The sequence below is a fragment of the Mercenaria mercenaria genome, chromosome 7, assembly GCF_021730395.1.
Source record: "Mercenaria mercenaria strain notata chromosome 7, MADL_Memer_1, whole genome shotgun sequence".
Lineage (NCBI taxonomy): Eukaryota > Metazoa > Mollusca > Bivalvia > Venerida > Veneridae > Mercenaria > Mercenaria mercenaria.
The window spans coordinates 14438790-14461252 of NC_069367.1; the positions used below are offsets into that span (position 1 = coordinate 14438790).

At 34.1% G+C, this 22463-nt stretch overlaps 1 protein-coding gene across 1 annotated transcript in view; it reads left to right on the forward strand.

Moving 5' to 3' along the window:
- Positions 1-18745, forward strand: part of LOC128558202 (uncharacterized) — a 34439-nt gene extending 15694 nt beyond the window's left edge. The window contains exons 4-6 of the mRNA XM_053547045.1: positions 41-234; positions 17900-18048; positions 18725-18745. Of these exons, the coding sequence (XP_053403020.1) occupies positions 41-234; positions 17900-18048; positions 18725-18745 (364 nt within the window). The remainder of the gene's footprint in view (positions 1-40; positions 235-17899; positions 18049-18724) is intronic.
- The last annotated feature ends 3718 nt before the right edge of the window (positions 18746-22463 follow it).

Genomic DNA, 22463 nt, shown 5'->3' on the forward strand with positions numbered 1-22463 from the left:
TGAAGAAACCTCAATATTGGTAGGAATGTTTATTTTACAGTCAATTCGGTTATGGTTCTGGTTGGACATCAATAGAAAACTATACCGGGCATTCCTGGCTGATCGGTGGACTGGAATGTTTTGGAAATGAGACTACCCTTGATCAATGTAAGGGATCGTCCGGTTGGAAATTTGACAATTACACAAGCCAGTCATCATGGGGTTACAGATATGGTAGCAGGCTATATTGTGTTGGTAAGATTTACATTTACAATCTCAATAAAATAAGATTCTTTTGATAATAACCTTTATTTTCAAAGCTGCATTCAAGAAAAATACTCTGATGCTGAAAGATAAATACGATTACACTGCAACTTACTTAAATATTTCTCAGGATACGCTAGATGCACTTAGTTAATTGTCAACACTTTGCTAAATGTTGATCTGTAACATTTTGTAATTTATCAATGACATGTTTTTTATATTCATCGCTAACTATTTGATCAAGTTTTGATTTAATAACATTTCTTCTTTTAAGAACTTTTTTATATGAATTTTTGTCTGGATTCATTATTTCTTCTAAAGTGCTAGATAATTTTGGCATAATCATTCTATCTACCTTTCTATTAACCATCTATATATAATATACTTATAGAAAAAATCTTTAAAAAACACACCTTAAGAACATTTAAAAAAAGGTAATATTATCTATATCTTTTTTTCTAAATTGTTATCAACTGTTAAAATTTTAATACCTTCTTGAAATATTCTGTTTAACCATTCTTCGTGTAATTTGTGTAGTTTTTCTAAATAATCTAAACCAACTCTGTTTTCTTCAGTTCTGTTTCTTTTTTGAAGTCTTTGGAAAAATATTTTAGGATCGGTTTTAACATAAATAAAAGCATCAATTGGGGTTTTTCCATGTATTTTAATAACATGATCAATTAAGAAAAGATTGTATACTGCCCACTCGGGGTCATTTATAACATCGTTGTCGCGATATTGTTTTGTAAAAGCATTGCTGTTAGTTAAATAACATCGTTCAAGAAAAGAAACACCATCAAAGTTTTTAGCAGAATTTAACATTTTTATGTGACTGTTTAAAGTTGCTAATTGAAAAGGAAATGAATATTTTAGAGGTTCTTGAGCCCCAAGTTCAAAAAGATTATATGAATTTCTGCTTGGGTTCATAACATTTTGCCATTCATGAATTGGTTCTGGAATTATATTAAAATTAGCATTATATTCTTTAATAATATCTAAAAACGTACTTTTTCCTGATGCAATATTACCTTCGACTGATATAATTTTTCTCATATATATAAAATACTTATAGAAAAAATCTTTAATATAACTCTTCTTCTTTTTTACTTTTATATCCATTAAGTTTAAATTCTTTCATATATGTTTCAAAAGGCATTGAATAGTTTTTTCTTTCTGCATTTCTCACAGTATTGTAAAAATACCCTGAATAACTTTTTTCTCTTCTTCTTTATTTACTTTTCCAGGATCATTAGGGCCATGAACAGCTAAAGCTGCAATGTGTGCTTTTGTTATAAGTTGTTTTATTTTGTGGTGATGCAATTTTAAAATAGTTTTTTTTGTCTTCAACTTTTAGTCTATTAATAAGTATAGTAATTATTGATGGAACAGCACCAGCAACTGCTACAAATATAGGAATAGCTGGAACAAGTGCTAATGCAGCTGAGCAACCAAAGATACCTGCTGTAATCTGTAATCCTGTATTTACTCTTCCACAAAACTTATAACTTTTTCTGTAAGCGGTGGCTAGTTTAGTTAAGTGAATAATTAATTGATCTATTGTTTCTATTCCATTATTAGAAATTAGATTTTTATTACTCATTTATATAATATATCTTCAATTTAAATTTCTTCCAATTCACTTAACGGAACCCAACTATTAAATTTTTCATTGTAACCTTCCATTTTACTAAAGCTTGTTTTTTCTTATAGTCTCGTCTAATAACTTTTTCTATTCTAAAAACTTCTTGTGTAGTAGGTAAAAGTTCTTGTTCATAAAATGAACCTTGAATTATTTCATCATTTAAATCTTTTATAGTGTATGTTCCGGGATTTGTTTTATTAATTCCATGAATTATAAATATCTCCTCTGTCCAATTTTGTGTATATCCTTTTTCAAAATGTCTTTTCAGTTTACGTAAGCGAACCCGATTACCAATTTTAAACTTTGGTTTACTCTTTGGTATCTTTAAATTGCCATATAAGTTAAAGTAAACAGTACCTTTATCTAAGTTTTTACTGGCTTTGGTCGGTGTCATTTTTATACTAGAATGTTTTGTTTTGTTATATTTATCAACCATTTTCTGTAAATTATTTAAATAAGTATAAGTATTATTTGCTGTAAAATATTTCCAGATTATTCTTTTTAAACTTCTATTAACTCTTTCAATTACTACAGCCTTTCCTTTATTAAATGTATGATACATGTTAATCTTATATTTATTCAAAAATGATTCAAACTTTTTATTATAAAATTCTTTTCCTTCATCTACCCATAAATTTGTTGGTGTTCTACCTTCTGAAACTATTTTATTAAATGCTTCAGTAACAGATTCTCCAGTTGTATTCTTTAATGGAATAACCCAAGCATATTTACTGAATAAATCAATAATGGTTAACAAGTACTTTACTCCTTTATTATATTTTGAAAAAGCTTGCATGTCAACTAAATCAGCTGACCAAGTATTATCAATGTCATGGACAATCACTCTTCGTTTCCTAAATTTTCTTTTAATTGGTTTGTGTAATTCTTCTGCTAATTCATCACTGCAGCGGTAGCTCAGAGTTACCGGCTCTGCAAATATTTCGGGGGCCTTTTTGAGTAAGCTCTTAGCTTCCAAGGACTCATGTCCAAGTCAATACTCTACCCCCTTTTCCCGTTTTTTGACTTTTGTCCAAGCCCAAGTTTGTATTTCGTTTTAATTGCAGGTTTTACAACTAAATGTTTTGCAATCTTTTCTCCAAATGTTTTTGATTTAGTGTTCTTTAAATTGGAAAGCATTTGCTTGTCACATGTACCTTTTTTTACACCGCTGCCGTAGCGAAAGTCATGGTCCATACATACTGCGTCTAGTTCAATAACAGGAGGTCCGTTATCTAAAGGATTTCCCGGCCCACAATAGTTATATCCTTGAAGTGTCAAACCTTTCTTAGGTAATAAAGGTAACATTGCTTTGTGAATATCTAAATTGCCCCCTGTACTTTTAACAAACTTTGATTTCATTCTTCCACAGGATGAACAGGTAGCCATTATCATTCTTTTCCCGTTTTTTTGCTGTAACATAATGAGGATTTATATTATCAGTAAATCTTCTTTCTTTCAAACAATATATTTTATTTTGTAAACTCATCTATATTATATGTATTTAAATTTAAATTATACAATATCAAGACAAAACAAGTACACTTTGTGGATATTATTGTTTATTTTTCATAAAAATGTTACAAGACAAAGTACCGTTGTATAAATTTCCGTAAAAAATACTAAAAATTAACAATCAAAGAGTAAATGAACAAAGAATTATAAATTATTTTAATTAATAAGGACATTTTCTTCCGTGTTTTTTTCTGTTTAATTGTTGTTTTCAATTTGAGTGGGCCTTGATTTTCATTTTATCCCTTCAACCTTACGTCCATCAAAGATTTCAGGGTACAAATGCGTCGAGTTAGTATTTTAAGACAGAAACTTAGGGTAAGTTCAAAGTGTGCTTAGTGAATCGAGCAAGGGGACAAGTGAGGTCAAATCGGGCCAGAACCCTCATTTCTTATACTACTCTCAGGGTTTGATATTTCATATGTGACATCGCCTAGTAGTCCTATACTACTATTGTTCAAATTATATCACTGGGGTCAAATATGACCCCGCCCTGGGGTCACATGGTCTTCATAGGCTTATATAGGGAAAAACTTTGAAAATCTTCTTCTCTAAAACCACAAAGCATAGGACTGTGATATTTGTAATGTAGCATGATTTAATAGTTTTCTACCAGATTTGTCTAAATTATTCTCCTAGGGCCAAATATTGCCCCGCCGTTGGGTCACATGGTAAATATAGATTAATGTAGGGGAAAAGTTTGAAAATCTTCTTGTCTTAAATCACAGGGCTTAGAGCTTTGTTATTTTGTATGTAGAATTATCTAGTAGGCGTCTACCAAGATTGTTCAATTTTTTCCCTAGGGTCAAATATGACCCCGCCCCGGGGGTCACATTGTTTATATAGACATATATAGGGAAAACCTCTTCCTTGTTCAAAACCACAGGGCCTATGGTTTTGATATTTTATATGTGACATGATCTAGTAGTCCTCTACTTAGATTACTCAAAATATACCCCTAGGGTCAAATATGGCCCCTGCCTGTGGTCATAGGAAAAAACTTTGAAGATCTTCTTGTACAAAACCATAAAATCTAAGGCTTTCATATTTGTGATGTAGCACCAGCTAGTGATTCTCTACCAAGTTTGTTCAAATCGTTCCATAGGGTCAAATATGGTCCCGCTCCGAGGGTCATTTATTTTATGTTGACTTATACATTTTTGTATCTCGGTGCTTCCGAGGGATCTACTTTTCAGATTATATTATATAAGGAAAATGTTTGAAAATCTTCTTGTCCAAATCCACAGGGCGTATGGCTTCGATATTTGGTATATAGCATCATCTAATAGTTTTCTACCAAGTTCACATCATCTCCCTAGAGTCAAATATTGCCCCGCCATGGGGGTCATATGATTAATATAGACTGATATAGCGGACTAAAATATAGGGAAAAAACAACTTTGAGAATCTTCTTGTCTTAAATCACAGCGCCTAGGGTTTTGATGTTTTGTATGTAGCATTATTTAACAGTCCTCTAGTAATATTGTTCAAAACATCCCCTTAGGGTCAAAATTGGCACAACCCAGACCCGGGTCACATGGTTTATATAGACTTGTATAGAAAAACCTATAAATGTCTTCTTGTCTGAAACTGGATGACCCAAGCTTTTGATATTTGGTATGTTGCATTGCCTAGTGGTCATCTTCCAAGATTTTTGAGACTATGCTCCTGGGGTGAAAAGAGGCCCTAAGTTTCACATAAACTTATATAGAAAAAACAAATTTGAAAATCTCTTCTGAATGTTCAAGGTCTAGGCCTTTGATATTTGGTATGTATAATTGCCTAGTTGATCTCTAACAAGATTGTTTGAATTATGCCCCGCCCCGGGGGTCACTGTTGTATGTATAACTCATAAATTATTTAGGAAAAAATACTTAAAAATTATAAGATCTTATTTCCTAGATTTTATGATTATAATAACGTGATGATCAAAAGTGATTAGGGGTCACTTGACCTTGACCTACTGACCTACTATCTTTTTCAGCTCACTTAAATCAAAAGCTCAGGGTGAGCTATTGTGATCACTCAACGTCCGGCGTCCGTCCACACTTTCCTCTAAATAACATCTTGAAAACCAGCAGGCCAATTTTGATGAAACTTCATAGAGATGTTTCTTGGATGGTCTTCTATTAATAGTGTTAAACAAATTGAATTCCGTACAGAACTCTGGTTACTACGGTAACCGAAAGGAAAAACTTCAAAAATCATTTTGTTCAAAACCACAGGGCCTAGGGCTTTGATATTTAGTATACGTGATCCTCTACCAAGTTTGTTCAAATTATCCCCCTCTGGTAAAATACGCCAATAGGGTCAAACAGTTTATACAGACTTATATAGGAAAAACTTTTTGTGAAACCATAAGACCCAGACCATTGATATTTGGTATGTAGCATTGCCTAATTGTCCTCTACCAAGATGGTTAAAATTGTTACCCTAGGGTGAAAAGAGGCCCCATTCTGGGGGTCTTAAGTTTTAGATAGACTTATATAGGAATTGTTATTTTTTTGAAAAACACCTTCTTGTCTGACAGTTCAAGGCCAAGGTATGTAGCATTGCCTAGTGGTTTTCTAAAAAGAATGTTCAAATTATGTCCCTGTGGTGAAAAGAGGCCCTGTCCCAGTGTTACCTGTTATGTGAGTTTGTAGGGAACATTTTCAGATGATATTTCCCAGACTGTTTTATTATAGTTACCTGATGACCCCAAGTAATTAGGAGGTCACTCGACTTTGACCTTGACCTACTGACTAACTTGTTTGGTTTTTAAAGATACAGCCTTGAAATTTAGACGACAAATAGAGTTTTGCACACCGATCTTAAAGCTGACTTTCAGTGACCATGAATATGACCTACTGACCTTCTTTCTTAATAGCATCAGTTTTACATTTGAAACATATAGCTCATGTTACTCAGCTGAGCAATCTAGGATTATTATGACCCTCTTGTAGTAATTCCGTGCCGTTTTCAACAGTAAAGTTCTGTAAGGTAGCAAGTTAGGGATTAATCTCAAAACAAAAACGAGTCTATTTCAAACAACTGACATCTTTACATATCCGCATGCGTCAGGGACTAAAACATTTCGCGCCTATTTTCTGAATCATTTTATCTTGATAACAGTGTTTTTATTCATTTGTTCCTGATTAAATACCCTGTTTTTCATGGTGTTTCTCTGTAGTAAAGTTTCTTTGATAAGAGTTCCAGTTGCACTAATTAATGGGTACATTATAATGTCCCATATGTTTAATATACCTCATTAGATATTTGCTCAAGGGAGTGCGTTCAACATTGACATTTTTTGCATCTACAAATAAATGTTAAAAGATGCATAACTTGAGTTTACACGATATTGAACTCTATCCTTTTCCGTAAATTGAGCCAATTGCCGAAATTAAATCCTAACTAAGCAGTAAACCTCTCATCCATTTTATGTTTAGATGTTAAAATCTACGAATAGACCTCGACATTTCGTGCCCACGAAGTGAAATGATTTCAATGTTTTGCAAGACAACGACAAATACAATGCATATATAAACGTATGACATAGCCGTTAATGTTTATCTCTCTCAGGCCTAGATACAGATGTAAATGAAAAGAAACATAATTATAACACGGCCGGTTTGTTTTCCAAATTAAACCAGCTGAAATCAGGCAAATATTTGATAGCTATAGTGACGTACATGATAATCGTTTCATTGATAATGTGTTAGAATCGAAATGATTTATTTCAAACAGTGATTTGCCCATGAATGAACCCATTGTCGTTTAAATGCGTACTATTATTTCAATCGGGCTGCACCCTTTTAATATTTTTTCCTTCGCATCTAAATTTATTTAGTTACAAATCACGGTTCTGGATATATTATTTCTTGAAAAATATATCGCATTCAATACTTCCACATGTAACATTTTTGTTTTCAGAATCAAAAGGAGAGCAGTAAGTTAACATTAATTATACGATATATCTTTCACATTCTGAAATCAGAAAGTCATCGTATGCAATTCTTGCTCGGTTATTAGTGTACACGCAGGTATATTTGATACATTTCTGAGTATAGGTAACTCAATATTTTTTCTTCTCACCTCAGCCTTGAAAATGGTTTAAGCGATATGATTTTTATCTAATATAACGAATATACACTGAAGAAAACTGAAAGCGCATCATATATTTTATTCCTGCAATTTGTATATAAACGTTTTAATGTTATATGGAGATTTCACTGTAATTCATGTCATAAAAAGTTAGCAGGGTGAAATTCAAACATACTGAAGCCTATACCATCTGAACATTCTCTTTAAAAGAATCCCCGTGTTTTCTGGCATTAAGAATCTCCTTACTAAACTCATTATTATATATTTAGTCTTGTTAAAGACACATGTACCTAACATTCTTTAGTTGAGGCGCTTTATCGAGACAGCATCAAGCATAATCGTCTTAATGATTTTAACTCAGCTGCAAAAGCCCATGCTTGTCTAAGTTGATGCATATTTACATAGATTTGGTAGTCGATATCATGAAAATATCTAGTACCCGCTGATAAAGAATAAAAGAAATGATCAAGAATTTCACGTCATAAACGCTGCTGCAGGTAACATGGTGACGTTATAACACTTGTTTGCTTGGTTTAGACACCTTAAGCTGCATTAGATTGCAGTCTGTTCGGTATTTTTTCTATAAAATTACAGATAACAGACATTATGTGACAACGTCTCACATACAGTGTTGCAAAGTCTCGGCATCATAATTACCATTTGAACTTGTATAAAATTCTTTTGTAGATCTTATCTTTACGTCGAGAACATTTCTTTGACATTTTCATATGACTGGATGTCGTTTTGGAAAGATACAACAAATGAATCAGTATGACAAATGTATTTGTCGTTATAATAATACACATTATAGTATTACACAGGGTGGAGTAAAATTCTTTGAAATGGATTATTAAAATCATGTACAATTTCAGCATGAAAATTAAAATTTAAGGTTCATGCTCTTCAATAGAAATAAGTATCTTCAGGTATTCGCTATAGAAATACTATTCATTCATTTACACAAATTCCTTGGAATCTTGTAAGCATTGTTGATGGCTCCTACACAAAAGTGGTGCTCAGCTGAACCATTACTCTTACAGTCAGTTTTGAAAAAGTGTATACGTGTTATGCATTGTAATGTTTACATTTTACGTTAAAAGCGGATAGCGAACATGTAAGGTTTTAATAATTGGAAGAACATAACAATTATATTATTAAACTTTGCTGCATGTCTTTCATTCTCGTCCTTTTTAAACACGCGCATTTCCTTGTTTTCATCTCCCAAGTTCTTTTTCTAAGTTCTCGAAACTTGTGCATTTACTAAGATAATCCAAACTTATGCAGCATATTGCATCACCTTTTCACTTTTCTTTTTCAAACATAATTCATAAAAGTCGTGCAGTGACTCGAATCTCTTTTACTTTGTCGTTTTACTGAAACGCCTTTTTCCTTTATTTAAATTGAAAGTCATCCAAAGATAAGCAATTATTATAATCTCAGACAGACTTTTACTGCGTCCCTTTCTCGCTTTTCAGTAATCTCCTTAAATCATTACTTATTTCCTCCGTCCAATCTATGGTTGCAATGGTCGCTGACTTCGATTCACTTGCCTTTTCATCTTTGTGCTTGAACTTTAGCTTTAGATGTGGGATTTCCATGTAAAAATCCATTCAGTACGCTTGCAAAAGGTCGTTTGCTCTACCAAGATGCCCATCCGTATATGAAATAATGTTCGGAGGGGCACCTTGCGCTCTCCGTCACCACGAACCTTAAAATCTTTAATTATCTCGGTGAGACGTAGAACGCTTCATTAATGTTACAAAATAGCTTATACATATTCACACTTATTAGATAGTACGTACATGTGTACGCCGGTGATCAATACTGTATAGATAATCAGGGTCGTAAAACATTACTTCAAGAACTTTCCACATCTCGTAACAAATGTTTTCGGCACCATTTGTAGGCGTATTGCTCATTTTGTCTGCATATAATAATTACTATTACGTCGTGCAAGTGTATCAGGAACCTAAGACGTCAAAACTCGTTACCATACAAGGCGCAAGTGCCCTCAGGACGGATATATCTGTCGGGTTCGTAAACACATAACTGACTTTTTTATTGCATATCGTATAAAAAAGCGTTTTATTCTGACAGATGATTTTTGTTGCATACCGTATTTTTACAAATAACAACCGAAATTTAAAAGCAATTAGAAATACTTCATTTGCAGTACTCATTCTTATGGCACAGCATGCGCCCACAGCGCGGGAAATGAACGTCCGTAAGTCGAAGTGACGTCATTACATTTAAGTGAAGCACACTAAAAAAGTTCTACTTTAGTTTTATCGTTTAAAGCGTACCGGTATGTCCTTTCCGTAAAATAACGTATTTCAGACCGACAAAATACTACATGTAAATAGGATAAAGAGAAGGTCTCAAAGTAACTGACATTGTGTGCGTTCACATATACAATACCATATAATATCAAAGCAGCGCATGTTATCATAACCAGCGCGAGAGCCATCGCATGGGAATGCCAGGTGAGTTTTGCAGGCATGGATAAAGTCTACGGAAAGCCAGTCCGTTTTGCAAGAAATATTTTTCCTTATTAGATCTACATATCTACACTTGTTTTAATTGAGTTTCAATAAACTGCGATCCGATCGTGCAATATTTTTCCTTATTATAAACGTTACTATAAATAGTAACAAAAAGCCGTTTAAAACGTTCATTACGGATTCTGTTTATGTATCCACAATGGCGCAGTGCGCCTCTGGCGCCATAACCATAACTGCCCCGGGTAACCAGAACGTCAGCGCGTTCTGATGTTGCCGTCATGAAGCAACATTATCATGGCGATTGAAAGAGCGCTGAATCAGATCGATTGTCAAATATTGATGGCATTGTTGTTAAAAAGCAGTACAAATATTTCTTTTAAGTGTTTGGAAAATATATAAAATGTAAATACCAAGATAAATATGAAGTGAACGTATAATGATAAAAAAGTCAATAAACGGCTGGTCATGCCTTCTAGCCGCAATGGCACGCCAAGTTTCATAATGGTCCTCGGAATAAAGCCATCGGGCGATTAAAACACTAGACGTGCCATTATGGCAAGAAAGCACAACCCAGTCGTATATTTACTTCGAAGTAATTCTTCATGAAATGATTTTTTTCAACCCTAAATTATGCTTTATATAAGAAAGTACAACTAACAAGGCATTTGATTTTGTACAACATATAGCCTCTTATCCAAATAGTATAGAAACTGAAAAAAGTCCAGCAAATGCTTGGACAAATGAAAAATTCACTAGAAACTGTTCTTACAAGATTATAAGTACACGTGTAATAAAGATGGGAGAACGGTGTCTTTGAGTGAAAATGGCCCTAAAAGATTATTGTCACCTTGGCAGGGCCATTATTACTCAAATGCACCACTCTCCCATTTATTAAACTGTACACATTGTTGATAACGCTTTCATATCGGAGAGGAATAATTTCTAAACGTATAAATGGAAATAATCGCGTGATGTCCATGACGTTCATGCGCACGTTGCAACATCCTTTTGACGTTTCAACTTGCGGAAAATATAAATGCGCGTCAGCTTGATTTGTTTATTAGATTTTCGGAGAAATTCTTCTCGTACTTTTCCTGTTTTTCGTAGCAGAAAGAAAAATTTGACATGAAGTAATTACTTGATAGGAGGTATGTAATAAAATGTTATCAACTTTGTATGTGGATATAATTATGAACTCGTTCTTTCGCGGATAATATTGCGCTCCATAAGTCGCGCAATATTACTGCTGCAGAACAAGTGCATTATATCCAAAAACAAAGTCAGTAACTTATAAATATTGACGTTTCAGTTTCATTTCGAGTGCATGTCGTCAATTGTGACGTCAGTTTCATGAATGTCGTCACGTTTTTAAGGTCTTTAACTAGGACATTTTCAGTTCCACTTGGGCTAAACAACAAATTTTTGATCATTGATATAATGAATTATACACATGTACTAATTATAAAAAGATTTTTAGATTTGCATCGATAACTAAGCATTCATTCTTCATAAAGTCGCAACATATTTCTATATTTCCGCTGCAGAACGCGTGTATATACCTAGATTCAAATGTAATTACCTACGATTACATGCTCACTTCAGGTTTCTTAGTTGCGTCATGTGTTTCAAAAGAATCTTTTTACACACTTAATAATAATTAACGTGTGCGCATACAGTAGACTAAGTATAAGTCAACTCTGCGCCATCTCGTACATAATGCTAGTAAGATATCTTGGGGAAACCGTCAAATGATTACATTGACAGAGCAAATATGTAGACACGAAGAACAAAGCTAACAAACTACGGAGTACAATTTAAAAGAACAGTGGAAAAAAAGCAACCACTGGCGGCAAGTAATTCTGCCTTTGCGAACAGTGCAGACTAAGGCCACAATGCACATTAACGCCTAGCAATCATGCTATCGTGTATCGCCATTGTATCTTCGAATATCTTTCCTTGTCATTAAACGATCAAACATCATTTTGCAGTTTCCTCGATGAATTTCGGCATCGAGTCAAAGCACAAAAACGCGATGACGGTACGCGATGCGTAATGGCGACACGCGAAGAACACGATTCAAACTTTCAAAGTTATTTCTTGCTTCGTAATTTTCCTCAGCAGACCATAAATGCAAAACAGATTTCTGGAGAAAAGTGCTCGCGTATCCTCTATGCGGCTAAATGATCGTTCTTGGGACTGAATGTTGAATAACAGGGTGCAACGTATTATCGCAGTACTCGACCTTACCAACTGTTATTATACAATGACGTGACGTCATAAGTTGGATATAAGTTATTTTTGCCTTTATTTTCTATTAAAGAAATATCAGTATCGCTATTTATGATACGATATATATATTATGTAATATATGTTCTGAAACTAGAAACCAGGCTCTATTTCATTTTATAGCTTTTAGTTAATCTAAATATGCTATTAGCGATTTTTTGTAGGCCTAAAAAGACTGCATCTACTATAAAACAGACAGATGAAAAACATAAACATGTCTGACGCTCATGAAATTTCCGTAAAATGATTGTCTGCAGTAAGCTACTGACGTCATACACGTAAAACAAAACAACTGTAATCAGAAACACTTCAGATACACTTAACAAGTTTTGATGTGTAGGGATCCAGTAGAAATTGGACTTGTGGATTTAAGAAAAGATTTTAATTCTTACTTAATTTTTTAACAAAAATCTATAATATTTCACACAGAAAACATTATTTTTGTTCTTATTCGGAAAATGTTTATATCTGACATGTTATTTCAATGTTAGAAATGTACATGTAAAGTTTTCATGTCTATTACAAATTTCCCATGATATATGTAAAGAGTATAACTGAAACAAACTTAAAGTTCCAACTTGGTTTAATTTACAGGTAACAAAGTTGCGTTGTTTTTGTAAACAGAATTAAAATATTATTTTTCCAACTATTGAAAGCTGCATGTTTCAAAACATTCATTCCATGTATCACAAAGTTATTACGTTTTTTCCGTGTCGAAGTAAAATGTCCCATAGCGTACGTTTGTTTCCGCTGACGTTAAGCTAGTTTCTCTAAAGGCGTTGTTGACACACCAGCTCGTTTATTTTGCTAAAGGGCAGGATTCTGTCGAAATCGCTTTACTTTAATAAGAAAACAAATAATTACAACTTATAAATGTATTCCAGATACATGTTAATGAATATATTAAATTCATGAAACGCCAGAATTCCAAGAAGACCGGTTCCTTCGTGTTAGAAAATGACGAAACAGACGCTCGGAGAGCTAACTGGAAGTCCAGAACAAATGTTATCAAGAGCAAATACTATGAGAACTCCAGCACTATCGCTAAAATAAAAATTAATCAAAGAACATTTTGCGCTCATGCCTTCGTCGTCCATAGTATTTATAATTGAAACTTCTTCAAGAACGCACGTATTGTTAAATTTCCGAAGATGACCATCATAAAATTTTAGAAATACTTAAGAAACTTGAATTGTAAAGATATGTTCAGAATTATAATGATCCTGTCATTTGATCTACAAAAATACTGTACATGTATATTTTGTTTTAATTTTTTTTATATTCGTTAACATATTTACAAAATGTTATGATATATATTTAGGAACAATTTATAAACTTATAAGCTCGGAAAATATTTTAGTGTAAAAAAGGAAAAATTAGAAATGAAATAAGAAAGATTTGTGGATTTATTTTGTCGTTTATATAAAAATATTCATGAAAAACAGAATACATGTAATATAAAGGTAATATGATTTTTAGAACAAGTAAATGCTTGAGTTATTTCCAAACGTCAAATGTAAGAAAACGTTAAGCTTTTTAGCTCCAACTTCTGACGTCGCGTCAATGTACAAAATCACTCTCAATTATTAACGATGAATCCGTATTCGATGCTCTCATTTACAAGAAAAAAGGTGTATAGGGGTAGGTTCAAGCGTTCGAAAGAAATAATTACTGACAATGAAAAATGGTTTGTTGGGGCGTGGTTGAATGCGCCCTAAAGATATCATTCTATTCTATTCTATTCTATTCTATTCTATCCTTTTCAGAACTGTTCTGTTCTGTTTCTTTCTATTTTGTTCTGTGGTGTTAAATTTTCAATATCTCAGTAATATATATATTGACATATTTTGATAGTATTTTGATTTCTCGCGAAAATATGTCGATGTTTGCGTTACCCTACATAAATTGCGAGGCCCATTAACGTTTCCGTAGATAATAGAGGAAACTTTTGATAATGCTAGATGACATTTAGAGAAAGTATTTGAATACGAATACCTCGTATTGAAATAATATCCGAAGCTGGCACAGAAGTCACTTCATTTTAACGAAGCCATTATGTTTAAATTATACTAACTTAAAGGCAAAACAATAATTGTATTGTGTGTTGCAACATGATAGAAAAGCGACAAGCCATTATACCAATATTGTGAAAAACTCTCAAAATACATTTACATAGTAGAATATTTTTGATCATTTCCACAAAATCAAATAGGAACTGAAAGCCTAGACGATGTTAATGGAAAAAAGAACGTTCTTAAAATTTGAATTCAAAATTTACATTCAGCGTTTTATAGCGTTTGAATTGTACAGTAATTATAGTGGCTTTTTATTTGATATGGTAAACTGCTTTTGAGGACTGAAGTGTGTACACATAATACATTTATGACATCTCTTGAGGGTTTGTTAACGTAGACCACCGGAGCAGTGGAATATAGTGAAACATGTGAATTATGTTAAATGTAATTCTTATGGAAGGAAAATAACGGGAAAAGAAGGTTTAATGTTTCGTCAATATAGTATTCTTACGACATCTCAACATTTCCTAAAATGTACACAAAACTGAATATTATAAAATAAAAAACCCTGTAATACTGTATCTATAGAAATGAAAAAAAGTAATTTTCCTAAAACTGTGTCCAATATCTTGCCTTAAAAGTTTGGCATAACCTTTTATAGACAATCATGATATTAAAGACTGTAAGGTTATGATTTTTAATATAACATTTTTATCCCGTTTTATTCCGTTTAAATTAGAGATAACAAAAGTTTTAACAGGTCTGTTACTTTAACGTGTTTTACTTTTGATAATATAATAACGTCTGTTTCGAGAAATATCGTAGAAACAGATCATGAACTTGATATCTAATTTGTGTAAAAAAAATGGCAATTATTTACCTTTAGATGTGGTCTTGCGAATGCTGTGTTTAAGAGAGTCTTTGTTATCTCTATAAGAAATCAAGAAATGTCGTTGAAACAGGTCATGGACTAAATATGTAATTTGTGTATGGGTAAACACTGTAAAAATTTGGCATTTTTTATCTGAAGATTTGGCTTTGCGTATGTTGTGTTTAAGAGAGTCTATGTTATCCATGTCTTGATAACTATAAGAACTATCGTCAGTTAAGAAATCAAACAATGACGTCAATTTTAATTAGTTCAAATGTCTTTGGTTTTTTTTAGGTAAATCCTTGTTATTGTTGTGTTAAATGGTACCGTTGGTCTTCTTTCTTCCGCACGGTTCCGAGTACAGACCCAGAGACGGTAATACTTCCTTAAAAGTACAAATATGACACTTTTAACAACCGAAACTCATAACAATGTTTCTTTTCAAGGCCAAACGTGAAAGTCCTGAAATGTAGTCATCTGTCTGGAAATCAATAGTCTGGATCGTGAAGAAAGTCATTTCAGATCTGCCGTTTTTCATAGTCTCAACGCAAAAATTCTTTATTTAGGTGGCCGGCCCAAGCGATCGTTTCTTTATTTCCAAAGTTTTGTTAAATAGGGACAGCCATCTTCAAAGTTATGTTATTGATCATCATTCTTTAAGCTCTGTTATGAAATAGTATCTGTTAATCAACACTATTTATGCATATCTTCTGGTAGTTGTGAATCGTCATCTGGATGGGAGAGAGCTTGACGGCCAGATAAGAACAATAACACGGCAACCAGCGGGGTCTCACAACGACCTTCTGCACGATCTGCTTCTTTTCTGGAAAGGAAAATAACAACGGTGTACTGAAATGCTTATAAATGGGCTGGACAGAAGTTTCGTATGTTTAAAAAATAAACGCCGTTTTTAAACAAATGTAAACACTTCTTATAGATTGTACGAGTGTATCTGATTTATGACCTTCCAATACGTCAGGCTTAGTGTGTAAGCGAAATTTCATTGTCGTACATAAAAAACTTGACTTCAACGTAGAACTTGCTGATGGTAAACGACATTAAACCAGACTACCCACTATCTGCCTTTATTGATGTGTCGCTAAGCAAAAGGTAAAGGCTAGGGCACTCTTATCAGTACAACTCTCTCACAATCATGCGCGTAAATTGATGATTGTACTTTGTCAGATGATGGTGGAATTTCTCTCAATTGACACCGTCATGCGGCCCTTCTACTTGACCGATTTGGCAGCAAAAGCCCTCAAGGTTTAGGTAAGAGTCTAAATAATATTGAAGCGTTATTTTCATTGCAACAGAACAACAAACACCCTGTGCTGTTCTCATTTAAGTCGAACCATGCTTGTATAAAATATCACATGCTTCACCAATATGTTGTACACGTGTGTACCTTTAAGGAGCAGGGGAAACCAATTGAAATATGATTGTTTCTTTTGTTGTGTGTGTGTGTGTGTGTGTGTGTGTGTGTGTTTTATTACACAGCGATCTGTTACCGGTAGTTAATGCGAGCAAAGCGAACTTAAAGTGTTATGAAGATTTATTTTAGAGTATTGGGTTATTTATCTTCATTCAAAGCTAGGCAATATACTTTTATGCCAGCCTTATATTATCCTTTGTTATTTTTCGTCTGTTCCTTTTCGGCAGTGTTATTTAGCAGATATATTTATATATTATCTACAAACATGGCACTGTTCTGTAATATCTGGATGTAGCCTATTGTTGCTATGGTACATTCCAGGAGTCTGGTTACGTTATATTTTGCTTGTTCATTATTTGGCCATACCAAATTAGATCTTAGTTCTAGCTACCATAACTTAACTGACGATATGTCTACTTTCTGACGTCCATTAAGTTATGGTGTAATCACATTTGGTTAACTAACCGAATTGAATATTGATTCGCAACATCTCGTACAGCCTCTCGTGAGAAACTAATGACGTCATGAGAAGTTCAGAGCATGTGGTTATTTTTGAAAATCAAGATCAACATTAGATTTTTAATCTAATTTAATTTAAATATAAATATAATCATTTTCATGAAAACATAATTATATTAGAAGATTTATGTTCACAGGAAAGTTCTACAAATAACGATTCTCTATCGCCAATGTATAAATTTGTTTTCAAAATGAGAAGTACCCTTATCAGGTGACAACTGCAATGGCGGATAAAATATTACAGAATGCAGTAACTATTTGAAACGTTTGTGTATAACTTGTGTTCAGATTATGTTGCATTAATCAATTTGTGTCAGATCAAAAGGAAAATGGTTGAGAAATATTTTAAAGTAGAACGCTGAGTCCATTGTGTATTGTTAAAAGTAAAATGACAATTAGCGGATTTGTATGTAAAAAGTAGTGAAGCTATCCAAGTGTATTGTGTTTAGTGAACAGTGAAGGAATTGCTGTGCAGAGGAGTTGTTTTTGTTGAGTTTCAAGTGGGACACAGAAGCTCATGTGGCGACACATCCGGGTCTTTTTAGAAAAAAAAACATACGAAAGTTTGACAGCAAGGGCAAGGTAGTCTGTTTGGCCAAAAGCTAAATACAGATTTACATTTGAAGCCACACGACAGAACCAAACAAGATCCAGGTTTTTGGCGGTAGTCAGCAGAGAAATTTGGGTCAGAATCAGGCATTTGGGTTCGGTGCTACGCAACAGCCGGGAAGCAATCACCAGGGTAGCGCGTTTCCCTTTTTACAACAATAAACCGGATTTGTTTCTATGCAACAGCAAGCCTCTTTGACGAAGGGACAACAGGACATCAGCAGCAGTCAGGTTTTGGTAAACCACCCCAGCAAAATGAATTCGTCATGGGGATCGTCACAAATTCAAAAGCAACAAGTCTATTTGGCTCATCAGTATTTAGCAAACAGCGAAGTGTGAGATCAAATTAAAATGTATTTGGTGCAAACCAGAGCATTATTAATGATAAACCAAAGAAGTCCTTTGGCCAGACGCAGAACGTGCAACAGAAAGGAGGTACAGGGTGTTTCATTCAGTTCTCCACAGAAACAACAGACAGCTTCCTTCGCAGCAAAAGCTTCAGAGTTCCAGCAAAACTCTCAGTCATTGTTTGGCTCACCACCTAACAAAACCTAACATGTATTTGGTGGAAAACCATCATTTGAAATTAATTTTGGTACTTTAAGTCTACAGCAAACCACGGTTACTGTGAAGCCTGATCAAAGTAGCGGTACAGAAAGGTCTGCAGATGACAAAAATAAAATGATGTTCGGAAAGCCAGTTTCTACAGCAGGTGTGTTTAAAACAGAAGACAACAAAGAGCCTTCAGAAGCTTCAAAAACAGGATCAAGTTTAAAAAAAGGACTGTGCTTATTTATCCAAAATTCACTGCTAGTTAATGATATATGGACCGTAACAACCGCCGTGAGTCATGCCAAATGTTACCAGATGTGCTAAAAAAAGAAACGTTTTTTATTTATGAAAGAACTTCAATAAGCAAGATTTGTCATTTCTTGCCAATATTTCGGTCTGAAAGTGAGTCTATTATTACGTGTATTGATAGTTTGATATATTCATGTTTTCATTTCATAGACTGATGAGAGACGTTTGTGAAGGTTTTTAAATAGTTCTTGCATGCACAGTTTTCATTCCATAAACCGACGAAAGACGTTTGTGAAGGTTTTTAAATAGTTCTTGCATGCACAGTTTTCATTCCATAAACCGACGAAAGACGTTTGTGAAGGTTTTTACGTAGTTCTTGTATGCAAAGGAGTTACATACTGATACCCAATTATCGGTCTGTATTGGGACCATGTCATTGTAAATAAAGACCTTATATACATTTCTTTTTGCTCTCATGAAAGGCATACGAAGGAAGAGTTTGAATTATTTTTCTGTTTAATATTGTTCACTTTATACATGTCATACATTTCACTAGCATGACAGTATGTTTTGTATGTAAATATCTGAATATCAAGAGATGGGCTTCTTGTAGAATGATTTGATAAATTTATGATCGAAATATCACTGTTCATCATATAATATATATAGAGACTTACTGAATCATTTTCTGAATCTTGTCAGAACTATTTACCCGAGGTGCGAACGACCTTTTGATTATTGACCACCAAGCCATTCGGTTTGTGTTTTATTATATTACCTCAACAATGTAACTTTTCAAATTTCTATCTCAAGTGTTTAGTTATCAAAATAACACTTTAATTGAACTACACTAAAATATATTGTTAAGCGATTAATATAAACCGTTTTGTTTTTAATTATGTAACTAACGTATTATTTTAATTTGAGGTCTAAAACCTGAAATATTGCTACCGTTCGTTTAGAACAGATTACGTTTTAAATTGTTATATAATTAAACTCTCTTTGCTTTGACTTTTTTTATCACTTTTTGCAGAAACTCTTCAAACATAATATTCAAAAATAGTGTAATGAAGCTTAAGATAATTCCACTCTCTCTGTAGAACTATTCCAAGTCGAGGGCGACAGTCATTTAGTTTTGTGTCACTCAAGTAAAGGAAGCTTTGCCAGACAATTCAATAATCCCAAGAAGTTAAGCTAATGCATATGCACCTTTTAATGTATGATATACAGTTTGTACTGCGCAGTGCCATAATGATGTCAGGTAATTATTATTGACTTTCATTTTGTTTAGATGTCATAAATGTATTTTAAAAGGCACGTTGAGTTTTTTTATTTTGTCGAGTCAAACAAGAGCATCCCATTAGATAAAATGACATTAGTCAAAATTTAAAATTGAATAAAGTGATTGCCAAATATTGTGTTTTGAGCAAAATTGAAACTGCAAAATACTGAGCGAGGATGCTTTGTGACTTTGGTTTGTGTTCTCGCGCCGTGTCATTGCAAGAAGGAATAGTTTCAGTACCATATCCTTGCAACAAACATACTGAACGTTATTGAGCTAATCAAGTGCCATGTCCTTGCAAGAAAGAATATTGAACGTTATTGAGCTTTTCCAGTGCCATGTCCTTGCAAGAAAGAATACTGAACGTTATTGAGCTTTTACAGTGCCACGTGTTTGCAAGAAAGAATACTGAACGTTATTGAGCTTTTACAGTGCCATGTCCTTGCAAGAAAGAATACTGAATGGTATTGAGCTTTTCCAGTGCCATATCGTTGCAAGAAAGAATACTGAACGTTATTAAGCTTTTACAGTGCCATGTCCTTGCAGGAAAGAATACTGAATGGTATTGAGCTTTTCCAGTGCCATATCGTTGCAAGAAAGAATACTGAATGGTATTGAGCTTTTCCAGTGCCATATCCTTGCAAGAAAGAATACTGAATGGTATTGAGCTTTTCCAGTGTCATATCGTTGCAAGAAAAAATACTGAACGTTATTGAGCTTTTCCAGTGCCATATCGTTGCAAGAAAGAATACTGAACGTTATTGAGCTTTTCCAGTGTCATATCGTTGCAAGAAAAAATACTGAACGTTATTGAGCTTTTCCAGTGCCATATCGTTGCAAGAAAGAATACTGAACGCTATTGAGCTTTTACAGTGCCATGTCCTTGCAAGAAAGAATACTGAAGGTTATTGGACTTTTACAGTGCCATGTCCTTGCAAGAATGAATACTGAAGGTTACTGGACTTTTTCAGTGCCATGTCCTTGCAGGAATGAATACTGAAGGTTATTGAGCTTTTACAGTGCCATGTCCTTGCAAGAAAGAATACTGAAGGTTATTGGACTTTTACAGTGCCATGTCCTTGCAAGAATGAATACTGAAGGTTATTGGACTTTTTCAATGCAATATCTTTGCAAGAAAGAATACTGAACGTTATTGAGCTGTTCCAGTGCCATATCCTTGGAAAAAAGAATCAATACTGAATGGTATTCAGCGGTTCCAGTGCCATATCTTTGCAAGAAAGAATACTGAACGTTATTCAGCTGTTCCAGTGATATATCCTTGCAAGACAGAATACTCAACGTTTTTGAGCTGTCACAGTACCGTGTCCTTGCAAGAAAGAAAACAATTTTTTGAGCTGTTCCAGTGCCATATCTTTGCAAGAAAGAATACTGAACGTTATTGAGCTGTTCCAGTGCCATAACCTTTCAAGAAAGAAAACTGAACTTTATTGAGCTGTTCCAGTGACATCTCCTTGCAAGAAAGAATACTCAACATTTTTGAGCTGTCACAGTACCGTGTCCTTGCAAGAAAGAAAACATTTTGTTGAGCTGTTCCAGTGCCATATCTTTGCAAGAAAGAATACTGAACGTTATTGAGCTGTTCCAGTGCCATAACCTTTCAAGAAAGAAAACTGAACTTTATTGAGCTGTTCCAGTGACATCTCCTTGCAAGAAAGAATACTCAACATTTTGGAGCTGTCACAGTACCGTGTCCTTGCAAGAAAGAAAACAATTTTTGAGCTGTTCCAGAGTCATGTCCTTGCAAGAAAGAATACTGAACGTTATTGTTTTTTTCAAGTGCCATATCCTTGTAAGAAAGACAACTGAACGTTATTGAGCCGTTCCAGTGCCATATCCTTGCAGGAAAGAATACTGAACGGTAGTCAGCTGTTCTAGTGCCAAATCTTTGCCAGAAAGAACACTGAACAACGTTTTTGAGCTGTCGCAGTAACGTGTCCTTGCAAGAATGAAAACAACTTTTTGAGCTGTTCCAGTGCCATGTACTTGAAAGAAAGAATACTGAACGTTACTGAGCTTTTACAGTGCCATGTCCTTGCAAGAAAGAATACTGAATGTTATTGAGCTTTTCCAGTGCAATATTCTCGCAAGAAAGAATACTGAACGCTACTGTGTTTTTTCCGGTGCCATATCCTTGCAAGGAAGAAAACTGAACGTTATTGAGCTGTTCCAGTGCCATGTCCTTGCAAGAAAGAATACTGAATGTTATTGAGCTTTTCGATTGCAATATTCTCGCAAGAAAGAATACTGAACGCTACTGTGTTTTTTTCCGGTGCCATATCCTTGCAAGGAAGAAAACTGAACGTTATTGAGCTTTTCCAGTGCCATATTCTTGTAAGAAAGAATACTGAACGCGATTGTCTTTTTCCGGTGCCATATCTTTGCAAGAAAGAAAACTGAACGTTATTGAGATGTTCCAGTGCCATATCTTTGCAAGAAAGAATACTGAACGGTATTCAGCTTTTCCAGTGCACTGTCCTTGCAAGAAAGAATACTGAACGGTATTCAGATGTTCCAGAGCCATATCCTTGCAAGAAAGAATACTGATGGGTTTTGGGCTGTTCTAGTGCCATATCCTTGCTAGAAAGAATACTGAACGATATTGAGCTGTTCCAGTGCCATGTCCTTGCAAGAAAAAGTACTGAACGT